The following is a 16,580-nucleotide window of genomic DNA, read 5'->3' as shown; positions in this document are numbered from 1 at the left end:
ACCAAAGAGGTTATACGTAATTGGCATGTGACCGGGCTCGAGTAAAGCTAGGGTCTCGATGCCTTAGGCAGGGCTTGGCGCTTAGTAGTAGGCCAACTTGCCTGCCTTCCTCCCTCTCCTCCTAGGTCCTTATCGAATACTACTTATACCTACTACTACCCTATCTACCTGCTAATATACCCTTCTTATAGTAGGACTTACGAATACCTACCGCAACGAGCCTAGAACTACCTACGCGGGTAATAATACGTATCGCTTACCTAGTGTCTCGGTACGAGAAATTCGTATAGGTTGTACGTAGCCTTACGCTAGACGCTTAGCCTTACCTAGGCGGCGGAAGAGTAACGAGACGGCTACGTAAACACCCCGAACCTAGCCCTTCTAACCCTCTATTTACATACTAACCTCGTTTTCTATATAGCCTAGGATAGGCTACTAGGGGAGGGGGGGATACTATTAGGGAACCCTAATTCGTAACCTTCTCGATAGCGCCTCGTATCCGATTCGTAGGGCTTAGCGTACCGAGAAAACTCTTTATTTACCCTCTTCCTTTTCGAGTTCTTTAGGTATTGTTATATAGAGAAATCTAACTGCTACGTCGTATCTATATACCTATTTATTTACTCCTCTTATACCTCTTCTATAGAGCCCTACCTACTAAGGGCATTATACTATATAGGATATAGGCCTCTGTCGAGACCTTAGTTCCTTATAAAATAGATAGAAGAATAGTATAACGAAGAGGTTAGAGACCTAGTAGAGGTAATTAAGTTAGCTAGTTAGCCGCTAGGTACGAGAACTGCGAAATAGGGGAGGAAACGCGACTTCCGCGTCCTTACTATAGTAATTATAGACGCGACTAAGGGTACGTAGAGGTTGTAAAAAGCGTATAGAAGCTACTATAGATAGACTATTAAGTTATTAACTACTGCGCTATAATAGAGCCTATTAAGGAAGTGCCTCCTTACTAGACTCCGGCTTAATCTTCTTAATCTACTTAAATCGTCGGTAGAAGACGCCTACTATAGGTTTAGCAACTATTAACTAAAGAGCCCTCGATACTACTAGGTAAACGACTACTATAGAACACTCGCGAGGCTCTCGAATACGGCCGTTAACGCTATCGCATTATACCTACCTTTATATACTACGCTATTAAGTTCCTTTATCGTTTCCTCGGTTAGTATCTATCGAAAATATTAGCCTTCCTTAATAAGCCGTATTCGACGGTTTAGCGCGTTACGAACGAGCCGGAAACACTAACCCTTTAACGCTTTATATAGGGCCTACGTTAGTTTAGTACACCTATTACTAATCGTATTATCGACTTCGTTATAGGCTTAGTAGAAGGCCGTAAAGCTAGCTATACTAAGATTAAGGAAGAACTAGGTCTTAAGTGTTTAGTTTCTACGGTTAGGCGCCGTTTAAACGAGCTTAGATACTATAGACGCGTTATAAGAAAGGTGCTATTACTAGACGTAGATATACTTAATCTAAGGCCTTAGTTTAGTATATAGTCGCTAGTATAGCTAGATACTAGCAGAATAATAGTCTTCTTTAATAGTATTGCCTTCGGAAGGGGTAGATTAACTCGTACGTTTATTACGCGTCTTGTTAGTAAGGCACACGATCTAGACTGCCTTAGACCTCGCTTCCGGCGGATTAAGATATAGTATTACTTCGGACTTATTACTAGCAAGTAGAAGAGCTAGATAATCTTCTTTAATTGTACTTAGGGTAAGATTAGTTCTTATACCTTTACTAAGTATATAATGCTAGAGATTGTCCGCTTTTACGAAGAAGTCGCTATAAAGATCGCTATAGAGAGGGTAGAAGAAGACCTCTTAGAAAGCGACGACTTTAATTTACCTATTTATCTACTCGCTATTATCTAGCAACTAACCTAGCGTCTACTACTTATCCTTAATAGTGCCTTAATCTATAAAGTATAGCGCACTTGTAACGCTTTTGCTACTAGCAATATCGACTATTATCTAGATATATAGCCGCTAAACTCGCCTAATCTTAATCTAATTAAGAATGTCTAGGCTTTTATAAAGTATTAGCTTAATACCTAGTATAGATATCCCTTAAGCGACGAGAGGCATCGAGAGATAATATAGGACTATTAGGATACTATAACTAAGGCGGAAATTAAGGCGATTACGGGCTCGTTCTATCGTCGAATAGTAAGGGTTATATAGCGCAATAGATAGCATACTAGATACTAAATATTAAGGGTTGTTATCTCGGTTTGTTAAGCTAAACGGCTTGTCTAGTCCTTACTATAGAGATTTTAGTATCTTTACGTAATATAATAGCAGGGTATATAGTTATTAAATAGACGCTTAATTAGATTAGATTGCCTCGCTTATATGCCTTCATTTAATTATTATATTGCAGGGTGCCTTGTTGTTGCAAGGGTTAGTTGTAGATACCCACGAAGGATGAAAGCCTACTGTAGTAGTAATGGCGCTTTTTGAAACAATCAAGGCAAATCAATAATAAAAGATCGAACCATTCTTTAGCGTCTGGGGCCCCTGCAGATTGCCGAGAGCGCCATCGCCATCGCCATCGCCATCTGCCGTTTCCACGCTCAGCCTCGTCGTCGGCGTTGACATGACATGCTGAGCCACACGAGTAATATTGTCACGGTCACGAGGAGTAGGCATCACAGGGCGAAAGTCTTCTCTTCCCCGTAGCATCGGTCGTCGAAGCCGAACCAGCCTATGAGCTTCAAAGAAACTACGCTTTGTCATGCGGCAGACAATACCAAGGGAACATCATCATCATCATCATCATCATCATCATCATCACATTCCGCACTCGTACGATGCCGTCTATCAATTCGTGCCATTCATTGTTGAGAGCGTGGTCTCGCAGATTCGCCAATCTGTGCTCTCTTTCCTCTAAATACAGCGATTGACTCAAAAGCGAACGAGGGGGAATCCAAAATCACAAATGCAACGTGAGCAAGCAAAATACCCTCCTCCACCCTCATCGCCTCTACTCCTCGCCGTGCTTCCCGCAGTAGTCGTACAGCCGCCGCAAACAAACATCAATACCTTCGACTCGCTTGCAGACAGTAACGCCAGTCATGTCCTTTCGATGTCAAAACAGCATGGGGTATATCGGTTTCCGCGTATCAAGCCGTCCGGGCCTGCTCCGTCAACGTTGCTTGAGCGATGGCCTGTGGCGTCCGGTACGCTAATGGGTAATGTACATTAATGTCGGTGGTCTTGCGACCTTGTAGTCACGGGTAAGGCCCTTGCCTTCCCATGTCGCTGCTGTAGCTTCCGGTGTTGCCGTTGAGGTTGTTCACCTGCCCCCTAAGCGTGATCAACTCCTCCTGCAGCCGCGAAATGCGTAGCTCGTACTCGTCTTGCATCCTACCGAATTTCTGCTCGAGCTGCCGCACGTAGCCCCAGAGATCATTAGGCTCCTGTCCAGCCAAGTCGCGCATACTGCTTCCTGACGACCTGCCATGACTCGACAGGCTACCGGGGTTTGAGCCGTGCTGAGCAGATGCGTTGAACGACTGCGGGAGGGCAGCCACGTTAGGCGCTGCACCACCGGACATCGCAGCAGGAGCAGCAGCTTGCATGCCGCCACGAGCCTGTGGCTGGCTTGTCGAGCCTATGGGTGGCAAGTTGATGTGTGGCGCACCTTGCTGGAATTGAGCATTGGCCTGTGGTGGCGTCCGAGCTCCCGAGCCCCGTCCAAAATGTTGTTGCTGGAATTGCGTAGTCAAACTGGTCGAGCGATTGCGCCCGAGCTGAACAGAACCATCGCCGACGCTCAAGCGATGCTGATCTTGAGGCTGTCCAGGCGACAGCGGCTTTGGGGAAGAGGTCAACATAGTCGGTTCTCCGAAAACTTGACCTTGCCCGTAGTAAGCTCCTTGTTGTGCGGTTATGTCACGAGGCGACGTGACACTGCCTGCGCCTGCGGGAACTACCTGCGGTGGACGCATGCTGCATCCTTGCTGCTGCTGCTGCTGCTGCTGCTGCTGCTGCTGCTGTAGCTGACGCGGTGTAGGCGGATATGTGCTCGAGTGCTGTCGGTACACGGCCCGGTTGGGATCCTGCGGAGTTTCGAGCTGCTGGCGTTTTCGATTCGGCTCGCCGATGCGTCGGCCGTGTTCATCAGTGCCTTCGTCGTCGTCTTGATATTCGACGCCATCCATGCCTTCTCCCCCATCCCCAAACTCATCGTCGCCACCGAAGCTTGCCCTCCGGCCCGCACAGCCACCGGGACCTTTGTTGTGTCTCGCAAGCGCGTCGCCACGTGCAAATCGCCTGCCACACTTGTCGCACGTGTGCGGTCGCTCTCCAGTATGAAGCTTGGTGTGGCGCTTCAGGTCGTGTAAGCGCCGGAAGCGTGCCTGACACGTTTGGCAGACATATGGCTTTTCTTGACTGTGCGTCAGTAAATGGCTCTTCAGATTGTGGTGTCTGGTAAAGTCGGTGGCGCAGTATGGACACTTGTGTCTCTTGTTAGGACCTGCAGGCGATTTGGGGCTGGCTTGGCCGAAGCCTGGCAAGGTCATGCTGCGTGAAGGACCTGCTCCATCTTGATCTTGCTCAGATTGTGGTGGTGGCCCAGGATATGACAGAGACATCTGCTTGTCCTGGTCCTGAACGGCGAGGTGAGTTCCGTTGTTGTGTTGGTAGTCCCCTTCAGTCATCTGCGCCGGCTCAGCCACAAACGCGCCTGGGGCATGAGTTTGGTCGTTTGATGTGGCGGTCATCGCGTTGTTGCCGCCTGCGCCTGCGCCTGCGCCTTCCAGGGTGGATCCAAAACTACCCAGGCTGACGGGACTGACTTCTTGCTCCGAATCCATATGCGCGTGGTTCTCGGGCACATTGATCTTTTCTGCCATCTTTCGAAATGGCTCACTCATTTTGTTTGGCGCCGGCGCATCCTCGGGCCTGCTCATTCCACCAGTGCCCAACAGCGTCTGCATCGCCTGCACCTGCGGGTTCGGAGTGGTCTGGCGCGATCCTGCGTGGTTGTTCTGGTGGTGCTGCTGCTGTTTCCTGCGTTTCAACTCTGCCATCGCCGCTGCACCCGTGAGCGGCAATGGCGTGGATCGGGGCGATGAGTGCGCCTTGTCTGAGTTGGGCGAGAGACTCGCTGTCGCGCGGTCGACTACTGCTTTCGCGTGCGGGCGCAAGAGACTCGGGTTTTCGACGGCGGTGGCGGAAGTGGTATTGGGTCCGCCGGCGCCGGGCAATATGGATGTCGGTGTACGTGGGGCTCCGTCGAGAGCAGCGAAGGTTGATGGAGTAGTCGCGCGCGTTGTTGCTGCCATGTGTGGCTCAGCACGTCATATTATTCTACGGGTCGGAAGATCTATGCGCGCGATCAGTGCTCGTTCCCGTTCTCCGCAACATGCCCTCAGTGTTCATCAACGTGCGACACGAGCCAGATGGCAGGCAGCAGGCAGCGTGTGTCTTGCTGCAGCTGAGTTGAGGTCTACGCGGCAAGCAATGCGCAGGGGTGCCGTCGGTGCATGATTTGGAGAACAGGATGTTGCCGTCGATCAAGGACTCTATACGGGACGACGCACCTCGTAGTAGAATATGCTGGCACCAAGTCCTTCACAGCGCTTGAGCAGTGCTTCCCACGATGCCGTTCTCCGGGATGTATGCAAAAGCGAGTGAGCATCTACCCCAGCCGTTCCTTGTCGACCTGTCTGGCCCGTCGTCGAGTCGCACTGGCGATGGGCACTCTGGATCTAGAGCCTCCCAACGCCGAAGTAGCTCCCGACAGTCCTTTGCGACGGGATGTGTCAATGAGTCTTCTGCGGCGAGGAGGATGTCGTCAGTCCTGACGCCGCAGGCACAGAGCCAGAGGCAGAGCCAGAGCCAGAGGCAGAGCCAGCGGCTGCTGTTGTGGCAGTGGCAGCGGTGGATGGGAGGGTCTTCAAGACTGCGCTCAGCTAATCACAGCCGCACTCTGGCTGAGGCTGTTGGGCCAGAGAGTCGTCGGCCTGCTGAGGCGCAGTAGTGCTCTCGCCCACTACACGATGATATCGCCAAGCGACGGCGGAAGATGGCACCACCACTACCGCCACGATCGGCAATAGCGCAGTGGAATCTGTCCGCCGCGTCGGGTCGGAAAAATAAAAACCCACCTCCTCGACACACGGTGACACGGCCACTGACATCGCAAGACGGGTCATCGGTCATCGTTCTCCTTTCCCTGCGCCTGGTTGTGTGCTGGCGTCCCGAGTCCCGACAGAGCCTACAGACATACGTCATACGTCACCCACAGCCTGTGGCACGAGCTCAACTCGCTTGGCGCACTCGCCGTGGCTACTACGACTCGCAAGTCCACAGCGATGCCAAGCCTGGCCAGGATGAATCCCGCCCCGCGCGCAGAATGACGAAGCTTCGGCTTCTTTGCACTCCCAAACCTGTTCTTTCACCGGCATCACCTCTGGGCAAACACCTGCAATCTCACCTCACCTCACCTCACCTCACCCCCACGTGCTGCCACCCATGCCGCATAATTGATGAGTGGTTGTGCAAGATCTTGCCGAATCACATCGAAATCTTCAAAGCAATGCTGTAGACTGTAGTACCGACAGCACGTTACCTTCACCGGACCGACCACTGGACGCCGAGTGACGTTCACAGAGTTCACTCTATACGCCGATCATGCAGCTGAGGAGCACGTCAAGCTTCATCTGGCCAAGTGAACCACTGTTCGGCGCCTCACTACGAATTCTCGTTGCCTAATGCAGCATACTGAATAATAGCTGAAACACGCACTCCCACGCCCTGGCATTCGCTAGCTTTTCCCTCACATGAACACGAACACCCTTAGCACTTCTCTCAACACTACTGCTTATCCCCAACAACCAAGCAGAAATCTGCGCAGAGGCAGTGTTCGCCATGTCGCGTGCCTTTGCAAGGACCAGGCTGGTGATCGTCGAACCCTTTTTCCAACATCGCCGCTTGCCACGGCTCTCGGAGTTTGAGTGGAAGACTGGACTTGAATGACGACCGCGTGGAACGAGGTTCGTATTTTATGTGCTAAGATTCGACAAGGACATCGCGAGCCCAGTAGCGCTGTCAGGAGTCATCTCACCACCCGCCTCAGCTGCTGTCGAAGTCAAGTTGCTCGCCTCGTTGCTCCTTGAGGGCCTACTATCATTCTCATCCACAGATCGGGAAGGCCGTCCCAGATGCCCTTGCTGTATGGTCCTTCTCGCCGCAGACGGAATCCCAGCAGAGGACGTCGAAGATCGACAGGACATTCTCTTCCTCAAAAACCCAGTCGTCATCTCAGAATTCGTACTCGTGGGTGCACGTGGCAAGACTAGACCTCGCGGGAGACACGGACCAGAGGAATCTTCAGATACCAGAGAATCCTGCCGTCCTTCATGCTCCACACAATCATGGTTCGATTCAAAGATTCCTTCTTGACTCATAGAGCTGCCCTTGTCATACCAAACCACCGCCAAAGGCTGCGAAGACAAACAATCGTGCGCCACCACATTGACTCGACTCGCGATGAAATCCGGATCCGTACGTATGGCCGGAGGTGTATGCGGATGGATATAAATCGTAGATTCGCGAATCAAAGAATTCTCATCCAACAACACTTCCTTCGCCTCTTCTCCTTCATCCTCATCTTCCCCTTCATCCTCTTCTCGATCAATATTCGCCCTCAAAAAAACCCCATTCGCATCCTTCTTCAACGGAACCATACACCCATGCGCCCCATGCACAATCCCCGAACGATACTGCGCATCCCCCACCGCCCCATCCACTCCCGGGATCTCCACACAGTTTATCTGCAACAAATACAAATCCTTCGAAACTTTGATCAACGGCGCTTGCATTTTAATCCCTTTGTTCGTCACCCGATACGGCTGGCGCGGGATCAGATTACATCGATGCGTATGTTGCGCCTGCGCGAAAAATTTCGGGGACGCAGCCAAAATCCCACTACTATCGCTCGTATCATCTTCCGCAGGCCGCCACGCAAAAATCGACTCGTCGTTCGAATGCCGTAGAATTTCCCGTTGAAGCCTTCGAAACGCATTCTGTCCTTCTCCATAGACCAACGGCATCGTGATATTGAAAAGTCCCAGTAAACAATACGCTTCATCTTCCAATCTCGTTGTTTTCCGCCGACTCGCCCAACTCATCTTCTGCGCCACGGACGCCATTTGGTGTTTTTGGCGCGTCGGGTCGTCGAGGTAGTAGACCGGAATCCCCGAGGCTTTGGAGAGGATTTGAAGGAAATCTCGCGCCATCCAGAGCGAGACGAGACGTTTGGACCCGATGAGTTTCCACGAGGAATCGCAAAACCAGACTTCCGCCGGGGCCAGCAGTTCTTGGAGGGTCCAGCCGCGACGGAACCATTCGGAGGCGATGAACGACGCCTCGAAGGTTTCTGCTTCGGAAGTCTCGACTGCGTGGACGTCGGGGAGGTATGCGATGCAGAATTTCGCGTCGCGGTAGTAGGACCACATGGAGTTGATTGTTTCGGAGAGTTCGGCGGAGTTGCGTCTGTCGATGCAGCAGGTGTCGACCCATGCCCAGCGGACGTTGATCTTTTCTCTGGTTTTGGTGCTTTGGTTCCATTCGACGCGTTCGGTGAGATGGGGGTATAGTTTGAGGAAGGCGCAGAAGTCGCGGATTTTGTTGAAGCCGGGGCCGTGTCTTTTGCCGGGCGTGCTGAAGGATTGGAAGGAGATCTCGTCATTGGTCCAGCGGTGGGAGAGGATGGCGTAGGGTGGTGGTGGGATTTCGAAGTCTTGTAGCTCCAGTGTCTCTATATCAATCAACCGCATGCTGTTCAATTACACACTGGTTGGTCTCCTGAGTTGCCACCGTGTTTGATGAGCGAATATGGGATGTCTTCATCAGCTCGATGAGTCTGTGACGGCAAGGTTCCGAGTACGGATGTATTCCGAGTTTCTGCTGGACGGAGTTTTGCTGGGGGTTATTGTTTTGGCAAAGAGAAGTGGTAGGTTGATCAGAAGTGGAAGCCAAGGCGCCATGATGAATCAGAAGAGGTGGGAGCAAGCCTTGTAAGCCTGCTTCTGACCAGGATTCCCGGCAAAGCATAATGGGTGACCTCCGGCAGAGCTGAGAGAGGGAAACTCGCGGCTCCTTTATTATTACGAGATCTGATCGTTTGCCGTTCCATTTTAAACTCATGTCACACCATGTTTCTTCCTCCGAGAGATGGATCTTATTAGCAGCTGCGGACGAAATGGAGGACGACAAAGACGAGAACCGCATGAGTGAGGAGCGCATTGTGGAATCGATGAGGGACATTCTGGTTGGAGAACCAAGTCCACGAATCATCGAGCAGACTTTGGCCAAATACTGCTCGAAGAACATCGCGTGGCAGATCCACGATACGACGTACAGATTTCACGAGCTGATCCCATACGTCCTCCATTCTCGGAATCGCAGTACGTGACACATCCTTACGTTACTAAGAAGACGCTGATCGTGTTTATTCAGTGGTTGATGCCGAGATCGAAGTGACGCATTTCCTCGCCAAAGGCAACATGAGCTCTAATCGACACATCGTCCATTTTTTCCGACACGACGGAACGACTTGCGATCTGGAGTGCTTTCAGATCATCACCCTTGGCGAAGATGGGAGATACGTCGACATTGCTGAAAGCACGCGTGTGACCAATGACACGCAGATGAAATCTTTGTCTCCCGAACAGAGCAAAAGACCGGATAATGTCAGTGATATACATCATCTTTTCCCCCGTGTTGTCTTTGGATTCGCTGATCAATGTGCAGCACTTGCCGACCGCTAGGTTACCATAGCTTCACGTCGTGTCTGGCGAAGGCCGCAGGCTTACTTACGAGCATTTTACTGATTGCGCAATTGATGAACGTGGTCTGAATGTCGTTGGGAAATCACACGAAAGCAATTCATGTATGAAGCGACGACTTATGACTTTTTCCCCCATTTGCAGAAGAGATAAGAGGTCTACTCAAGATCCACCTTCCAGATAGTACGAAAGCGAATAATTCAAGAACTTGCACTGCTCCATATCTGGAAAGGTCATGGTCCGAGAAGGATAGTCGAGCCCTTTGGCAGGCCCTGTCTCGTTTTCGACCGGCAGCCAAGCACCGCTTTCCTGCACAGACTTCAGCTGGTCGTGGTAGCCTCTCAGTCTGAGATAGTCCAAGTCTGGATTGGGATCGCCTGTCTTCACAAATTGAGCAAAGTAGCCCGAAATCAGCTGGCTCGCAAGGAGATCTGCGTTGTCACGAAGCGGATTCTGATTGCCATAAGTGAAGCCAAGATCTGAAGCATGGAGTCGGAAGTAGGGTGAGTTGGGGTCGCCATATGGATACTGAGCAGAAATGGTGCCCTGAGAGAGCTCACCGAGATTGTTTGGATCGTAGCCTCGGTATGTCCGCTCCATCTCGTAGTAATATGTTTTCGGAAATGCCTGCGACTTCGAAGCAGCATACACTGTGGCTTCATCTATGCAACGGAAGCTGGTGTCTGTTGCTACTCGCTGCGAGATGTTGAAAGCGTCCAGTGTGAGGTTGCCGGTATCATATCTAGGGAAGAGGCCGCTGTCGATGATGGCTTGGGCGTATTGTGCGCTTATGCCAAGTGACTGCTGGATGCCGTCTGAGATAGAAGTGATAGTCGAATTGGGGTAGAAACATGTAGGGTGAATCGAGGCACCGTCATCTCGAGTGACGCCAAATATGACCGGCACTTGAGCCGTGGAGCCATTGTTGCGGCTTACAATAAGTTGCTCGGTGTTGACGATTGTGCCGTCTTGAACGACATATCGAGCCGTCTGCAGCGTGACCAATTTGGAGGCTGGTACAAGCTTCAGGCACGAGATCTGAGCTTGAAGGCTAGTTTGGTTGCAACCAGTCTCTGCCAAAAGTTGTGGGCCGGCTATGGTCCACGATTGGTTCACTGTGTAGTAGGAGCTGTATGTCGTCCCATAGTTGCCATCTAGGCCCAGAGTGACGCCTCCGCCAAGATTCGATTGTGCAACAGCACCAGCAATCAACTTCTCCCTGATGACCACAGGTGATCCGAGCAACGTGCGCACAGAGCCTGCTCCAGCCGACTCGCCTGAAAGTAGACGTCATTATTGGTGCGACAATATCGAATGTTCATAGACTTACCGATGATGGTAACTTTATTTGGATCACCGCCAAATTGCGCGATGTTATCACGAACCCATCGTAGCGCCGTTATTTGATCACCAATTCCAAAATTTCCTTTGATATCAGTGCCAGGAATCGCCAGAAAGCCAATAGCCGACACACGATAGTTGATTTCCACGCTGACGATATCCTCTCTGGATGCGAAATTGCCGCCATCTTGACCGTCAGTCCCGTTCGCGCTGCCGCCCACAAATCCGCCTCCGTGAATCGAAAAGAGCACGGGTCTCAGTCCTGCTTTTGACCCTTCTCTCGGGATGTATGGCGTTTGTATGTTCAGGGTCAGGCAATCTTCGCCACTCCAGGGATGAGAGCCCTGCGTGCAGTCTGAGCCGTATGATGTGGCCATTATTGTCTGTCCCTTTCCACTATACATAGTCGAGTACTGGAACCGCTCTGGCTTGTCTGCGTACGGGATGCCTTGGAAGCGGAAAGACTTTTGGTTTCGAAAGCCGATGTACTTGTTACCGCCTGAAAGTAAAGCAATCTGTCCATTGGTCGAGGCATTGGCATCTGGACCATTTTGCAGAGATGTTTGAGTGCAGAGAACTGGTAAAGTCCCGTCCTTCGAAGTTGCAGTCGAGAATTGTAGTTCGACGCCTCTGCCCCCACGCTGCACAATGCCATCTTGTATGAGATACCGCTTCTCAGGTTTCAAGCTGTCCGTGTAGGCCAGAAGATGGTAGTAATCATGGCTGTAGTTCTGCAGCTGTTGTTTTGTGATGAGAGATTCTCCAAGCTCAGAGCACGCAGAAGCACCGTGGCTGATATTCAATGGATCCAAGAGTATGGCTCCTCGATGGTTAATGTCGTCAGATGCATTTAGGTTATTTTGATACAAAAGTGTCAAAGAGCTCCTCGTATTGCTGCAGTCCGAAGTATCCCGGATTCCGGTCGGAGAGCACAGGGTGTTGCGTAGTAGGAACAACAGCACCACTGCCAGACAGCGAAGCATTTTTGAGTAGGTTACAATGGTATTGGTAGCCTAGCGGATGAAAAGCTAATGCTTAGGGTCACGAGCGATCTTATAGACGTGTCTAATGCCTCTCTCGCCTGAACGGTGAATGCCCTCCGAGAAGTCCAGTGATAGCATCACTGCAACTACACATCTATTGCATGTGCCGCTGCTCCCGTGCGGAGCGTCTCAAAGTAACGCCTTCATTTGGGCCATCCGGGCGCTGCATCTGGATTCTGGAACGCGGATTGTTCTTGCAGTTGCACTTTAGCCGGGACATCCTGTGCATTCATCCTTGTCCAGGCCAGGCAAGATTCCCAATATGTATGATATCGGTGTAAGTTCAACCCTTGCAAGCCAGGTACTAAAGGCTAATGTTAAAAGGTTAGTCTGCCGGCAGGTGTCATCAGAAGCGAGACCTGAGGTTGAAAAGAAGGAGAGACTGTGGAATGGTCCGAATGGAGGACCGAGTGAATGAACAGGGATCTCCAGCTACAGTAGCGTGCGATCCATCTCGCCAATCGGCTACAGCCGCCTGCTTACTCATCACTTCTTGGCTTCGGACTTCGCCTTTGTCCTCGACCCCATTCTTGCCCATCTTTGCTGCCAAACGGACCACAACTCTTCGCTTCTTCCCGAGACACTGGCCTTCCACCTCCAGCTTCATCTGTTCATCCCTCTCCTCAATATCATCAATGCTGCTTCTGGACCGGAAGTATTCCCACAAGTCCTGGTGGGAAGAGTTTGGGTGAAAGAAGGTCACAGCTGCTCTTTCTGAGCTTATCAGCAGGCCTCTTTCAAGATGTCATCCGCCTTCAATCATGAAGCATACAACGACTATATTGAGCACATGCGGATGACAGAATATCCGATGCTGGAGGACAGCCTGTACCTGGACCATGCAGGCGCCACTTTGTACAGCAAGAAGCTCATGGACCGATTCCATGCCGAGATGATGAGTAGCCTGTACGGGAATCCTCATTCGGCATCGCCATCTAGCCAGCGATCTACGCAAGACATTGAAAGCATCCGCATGGAAGCGTTGAATTTCTTTTCGGCTGATCCAAATGATTTTGATCTGGTTTTTACTGCAAATACCACCGCAGCAATCAAGCTAGTATTGGAGGCCTTTCGCGAGCACGAGAACGGCTTCTGGTATGGCTACCACGCTGACTCGCACACCAGTCTGGTTGGCGTCAGAGAGGCTGCGAAGGCTCATCGGTGCTTTGAGTCTGACGACGTTGTTGAGAAATGGCTAGAAGAACCCCCCGAGGCCGGACCGTCTCGCTCTCTCTTCGCATATCCTGCGCAATCCAATATGAACGGTCGAAGATTGCCAACGAGTTGGACTGCAAAGGCTTCAATCAAGAATTGCTTCACGCTTTGTGATGCTGCAGCTTATGCCGCCACCGCGCCACTCCGTCTGGACGATGTCGAATCTGCGCCAGACTTTACAGTTCTTAGTTTTGCCAAGATCTTCGGCTTCCCGGACCTAGGAGCACTGATAGTGAAGAAGAAGTGCGCGCACTTGTTTGAGCGAAGGCGGTATTTCGGAGGTGGCACAGTAGACCTGGTTGCCTGTGTCAAAGAAGAATGGCACGTTATGAAGTGTGGTTCCATTCACGAACAGCTCGAAGATGGCACCCTGCCGGTCCACAGCATAGCGGCACTCGGGGCAGCAATCAAGACTCATGCTGAACTGTTCCGCTCCATCGAACGCATAGCTTGTCATACAGCTCGGCTGACTACGCGCTTATATGAGGGTCTGTCATCGCTCGTGCACATGAATGGCAGGCGTGTATGCAAAATTTACACCGACCATCGACTTTCGTACGACGATTGGTCAACGCAAGGTCCAATTGTAGCATTCAACCTTATGGATAGTCAAGGTCGATGGGTCAGCAATGCTGAAGTCGAGAAACTGACATCTATCAAGAATATTCACCTTCGGACCGGTGGTCTCTGCAATCCTGGGGGCATCGCTAATGCGCTCGATCTTTCGCCCTGGCAGATGCGAGAAAACTTCTCGGCTGGCTTCAGATGCGGGAGCGAGAACGACATCATGAATGGCAAACCAACGGGCGTGATCAGAGTAAGCTTAGGAGCCATAAGCACGATGAGTGATGTGGCAAGGTTTCTCGATTTTATCACACAATTCTTTGTGGACAACATTGACCCGGCCCCAACATCCGCATTGTCCCATCAGACACTGCCGATCGAGAAACTTGGTCCCAGATTCTATGTTGAGAGCTTGACGGTCTACCCTATCAAGTCGTGTGCTGGTTGGCAAGTACCTTATGGGGAGCCTTGGGATGTTCGTACGGAGGGCCTGGCCTGGGATCGCGAATGGTGCATTGTCAAAAAGGGCACTGGCGCAGCGCTCAGCCAAAAGGCATATCCGCGCATGGCTCTCCTTCGACCTCATCTCGACTTCAAGGCTGGCGTTATGCGCGTACGTCTGATCGGCAGCGTAGAGCATATTACGATTCCCCTCTCGAAAGATCCGAGACAATTCACCACACCAGATTTAAGTGAAAGATTATGCGATGCATCCGTTTGCGGTGACAAGATCAAAGCACGAATGTACACCTCGTCAGCGATCACAGAATTTTTCACGTCAGCTCTGGGTGTGCCGTGCACTCTTGCCAGATTTCCAGCCGCGTCGCAGTCGTCGCCGTCTGTCCGGCACAGTAAAGCTCATTTACCAAACGACAGAGGATCTTCTCCAAGACCCATTCTACTCAGCAACGAATCGCCCATCCTCACGATCTCGCGATCCTCCCTCAATCGTCTGAACGAAACGATTAAAGCCAAAGGCGGAAAAGCAGCCCACCACGCTGCATTTCGTGCCAACATCATTGTTGCAGAGAATCCACTATCGCCACCCGGACAAGAACGTCCGTGGGCAGAGGATGACTGGGTTAGAATGACGATTGGAGATGATACTGGCGAAACGCAATTCGATTTTCTCGGAGGCTGTAGACGATGTCAAATGGTTTGTGTAGATCAGAAGAGCGGAGAAAAGAATCAAGAGCCTTTTGTTACGTTGGCGAAAACGAGAAGATTCGGTGGAAAAGTCATGTTTGGAGTCCACACCGCTCTCAAAAGTGGGGAGTATGTGCAGGGTAGGACTTGGAGGATCAGTTCGGGCAGTCCAGTGAAGACTTGGAATAGAGGGCCAGATGAAGTCTGAGAAATCTAACCCGCTTTCGAAATGAACCATGGATATGAAGCTGGCTGAGATCAGAGGTCATGGCATCTGGCATGGTACCGAGGTCAAAGCTGACCGAGTTGATATCTCCTGGGGTGTTGTTCAGGGTTGTATGCTGGATTTGGTGACGGATAGAAGATCTAGGAGACATTCTTTGCCGCCATACTTCGCGCTGGCACTACCTTCTAACCAAGACAAGCTTGTCATGCCGATGTCTTGCGGTGCTTTTCAGAATCCCCGAGGATGAGCGGTTTGTATGTATAGTGGCGGTAGGTTCAGTGTATAGTCCTGGCGTTTGGTCAAACCCACATCAAGGTGGAAGTTTCACGTGACGTTCTTGATGGATTTCCAATGTTGCTTTCGTATAGGTGTAAGGCGTATAGGCGAGGTATGCAGGAGAGGCGCGCAGTGCCCAGTGCATCCTCTCAGTGCATTTACTGCTTTTTCTTGCCCTCCTTACCACCGGCCTTGCCCTTCTTCTCCTCATCTCGCTTGTTGATAGCCTCGATTTCCTCTGCCTCTTTCCTTTCCGCATACCACTGTCCTGCCTGCAGAATCAATACACCAACCAGCACAAGCGCCAGAATGGTATTGCTCGCAGACAGCACCCTAAGGGTATCTTCGCGCCCAATATACTGCCCATCAGTTCCTTCCAAAGCCTTATCAACAAGTGTATCATCCTTGCCCAGTTCTTTCGTACCATAGGCTCCCATCGTAACGGTCCTTAGGCCTTTGACAATATTCGCGATATAGACGGTGATGCCAACCATGTAGAGAACCAAGCTCGCGCCGTCAAACAGCATATTCGCTTCAGAAGGCTTGAAAAGCTTGAGCATGAACCCGAGAATTCCGACTCCGATAACGATGTGGAGGATTCTTGAGATGAGAGGTGGGCTGGCGTGGATGAATTTCAGGTGGGTTTCTTGGAGCGCAAAGTAGACATCGCGTGGATTGACGCCGGCTTCGAGAACGGGAGGCGTCGTCCAGAGGACATTGTAGTCGTAGGGGAACTGCGCGAGAAGCATGCCCAGGAAGAAGCATGTTGCTGAAACCAGATGTTAGCGTGCGATAAGGATTTTAAACGGCGTGGGTGTAGAACATACGTCCTACGATGAGGAACGTCGCGAACGGTCCCTGGCCCTTCGCTGGCATGTTGGTGACCTTTGAGGGGAATGCGCAGGCAATTGGTCGTGAGGCAGAGTGGTAGTGCTCTTGGGAAGAG

At 51.2% G+C, this 16,580-nt stretch overlaps 6 protein-coding genes across 6 annotated transcripts; 2 read left to right on the top strand and 4 right to left on the bottom strand.

Annotated features, from left to right (window-relative positions):
• Nucleotides 1-2,796: 2,796 nt before the first annotated feature.
• MYCFIDRAFT_166678 (uncharacterized protein) lies at nucleotides 2,797-5,877 on the bottom strand. Its single transcript, XM_007931118.1, has 2 exons — nucleotides 4,030-5,877; nucleotides 2,797-3,876 (listed from the first exon to the last, which is right to left on the bottom strand). Exons 1-2 carry the CDS (start codon nucleotides 5,312-5,314, stop codon nucleotides 3,254-3,256), a joined length of 1,908 nt encoding a protein of 635 aa, XP_007929309.1. The 5' UTR covers nucleotides 5,315-5,877; the 3' UTR covers nucleotides 2,797-3,253.
• An 819-nt stretch (nucleotides 5,878-6,696) lies between these two features.
• Nucleotides 6,697-8,942, bottom strand: MYCFIDRAFT_166675 (uncharacterized protein). The gene has a single exon (XM_007931117.1). It carries the CDS (start codon nucleotides 8,810-8,812, stop codon nucleotides 7,037-7,039), a length of 1,776 nt encoding a protein of 591 aa, XP_007929308.1. The 5' UTR covers nucleotides 8,813-8,942; the 3' UTR covers nucleotides 6,697-7,036.
• A 295-nt stretch (nucleotides 8,943-9,237) lies between these two features.
• Nucleotides 9,238-9,805, top strand: MYCFIDRAFT_78084 (uncharacterized protein; the record flags this gene model as incomplete). Its single annotated transcript, XM_007930743.1, has 2 exons — nucleotides 9,238-9,442; nucleotides 9,495-9,805. 2 exons carry the CDS (start codon nucleotides 9,238-9,240, stop codon nucleotides 9,803-9,805), a joined length of 516 nt encoding a protein of 171 aa, XP_007928934.1.
• Nucleotides 9,806-9,985: 180 nt separating this feature from the next.
• Nucleotides 9,986-12,147, bottom strand: MYCFIDRAFT_31142 (uncharacterized protein; the record flags this gene model as incomplete). The annotated part of the gene is made up of 2 exons (XM_007930577.1): nucleotides 9,986-11,100; nucleotides 11,154-12,147. 2 exons carry the CDS (start codon nucleotides 12,145-12,147, stop codon nucleotides 9,986-9,988), a joined length of 2,109 nt encoding a protein of 702 aa, XP_007928768.1.
• A 653-nt stretch (nucleotides 12,148-12,800) lies between these two features.
• Nucleotides 12,801-15,928, top strand: MYCFIDRAFT_156097 (uncharacterized protein). The gene has a single exon (XM_007931116.1). The coding sequence runs from the start codon at nucleotides 12,950-12,952 to the stop codon at nucleotides 15,338-15,340; it is 2,391 nt and encodes a 796-aa protein (XP_007929307.1). The 5' UTR covers nucleotides 12,801-12,949; the 3' UTR covers nucleotides 15,341-15,928.
• On the bottom strand, nucleotides 15,862-16,492 carry MYCFIDRAFT_17761 (uncharacterized protein; the record flags this gene model as incomplete). Its single annotated transcript, XM_007930551.1, has 2 exons — nucleotides 15,862-16,403; nucleotides 16,462-16,492. Coding segments are annotated over 2 exons (573 nt in total), but the record flags the coding sequence as incomplete, so codon positions are not given.
• Between the last annotated feature and the right edge of the window lie 88 nt (nucleotides 16,493-16,580).

Source organism: Pseudocercospora fijiensis (assembly GCF_000340215.1).
Source record: "Pseudocercospora fijiensis CIRAD86 unplaced genomic scaffold MYCFIscaffold_7, whole genome shotgun sequence".
NCBI lineage: Eukaryota > Fungi > Ascomycota > Dothideomycetes > Mycosphaerellales > Mycosphaerellaceae > Pseudocercospora > Pseudocercospora fijiensis.
The sequence above is the reverse complement of the archived record's forward strand: the minus strand, read 5'-3'. Positions and strand labels throughout refer to the sequence as shown.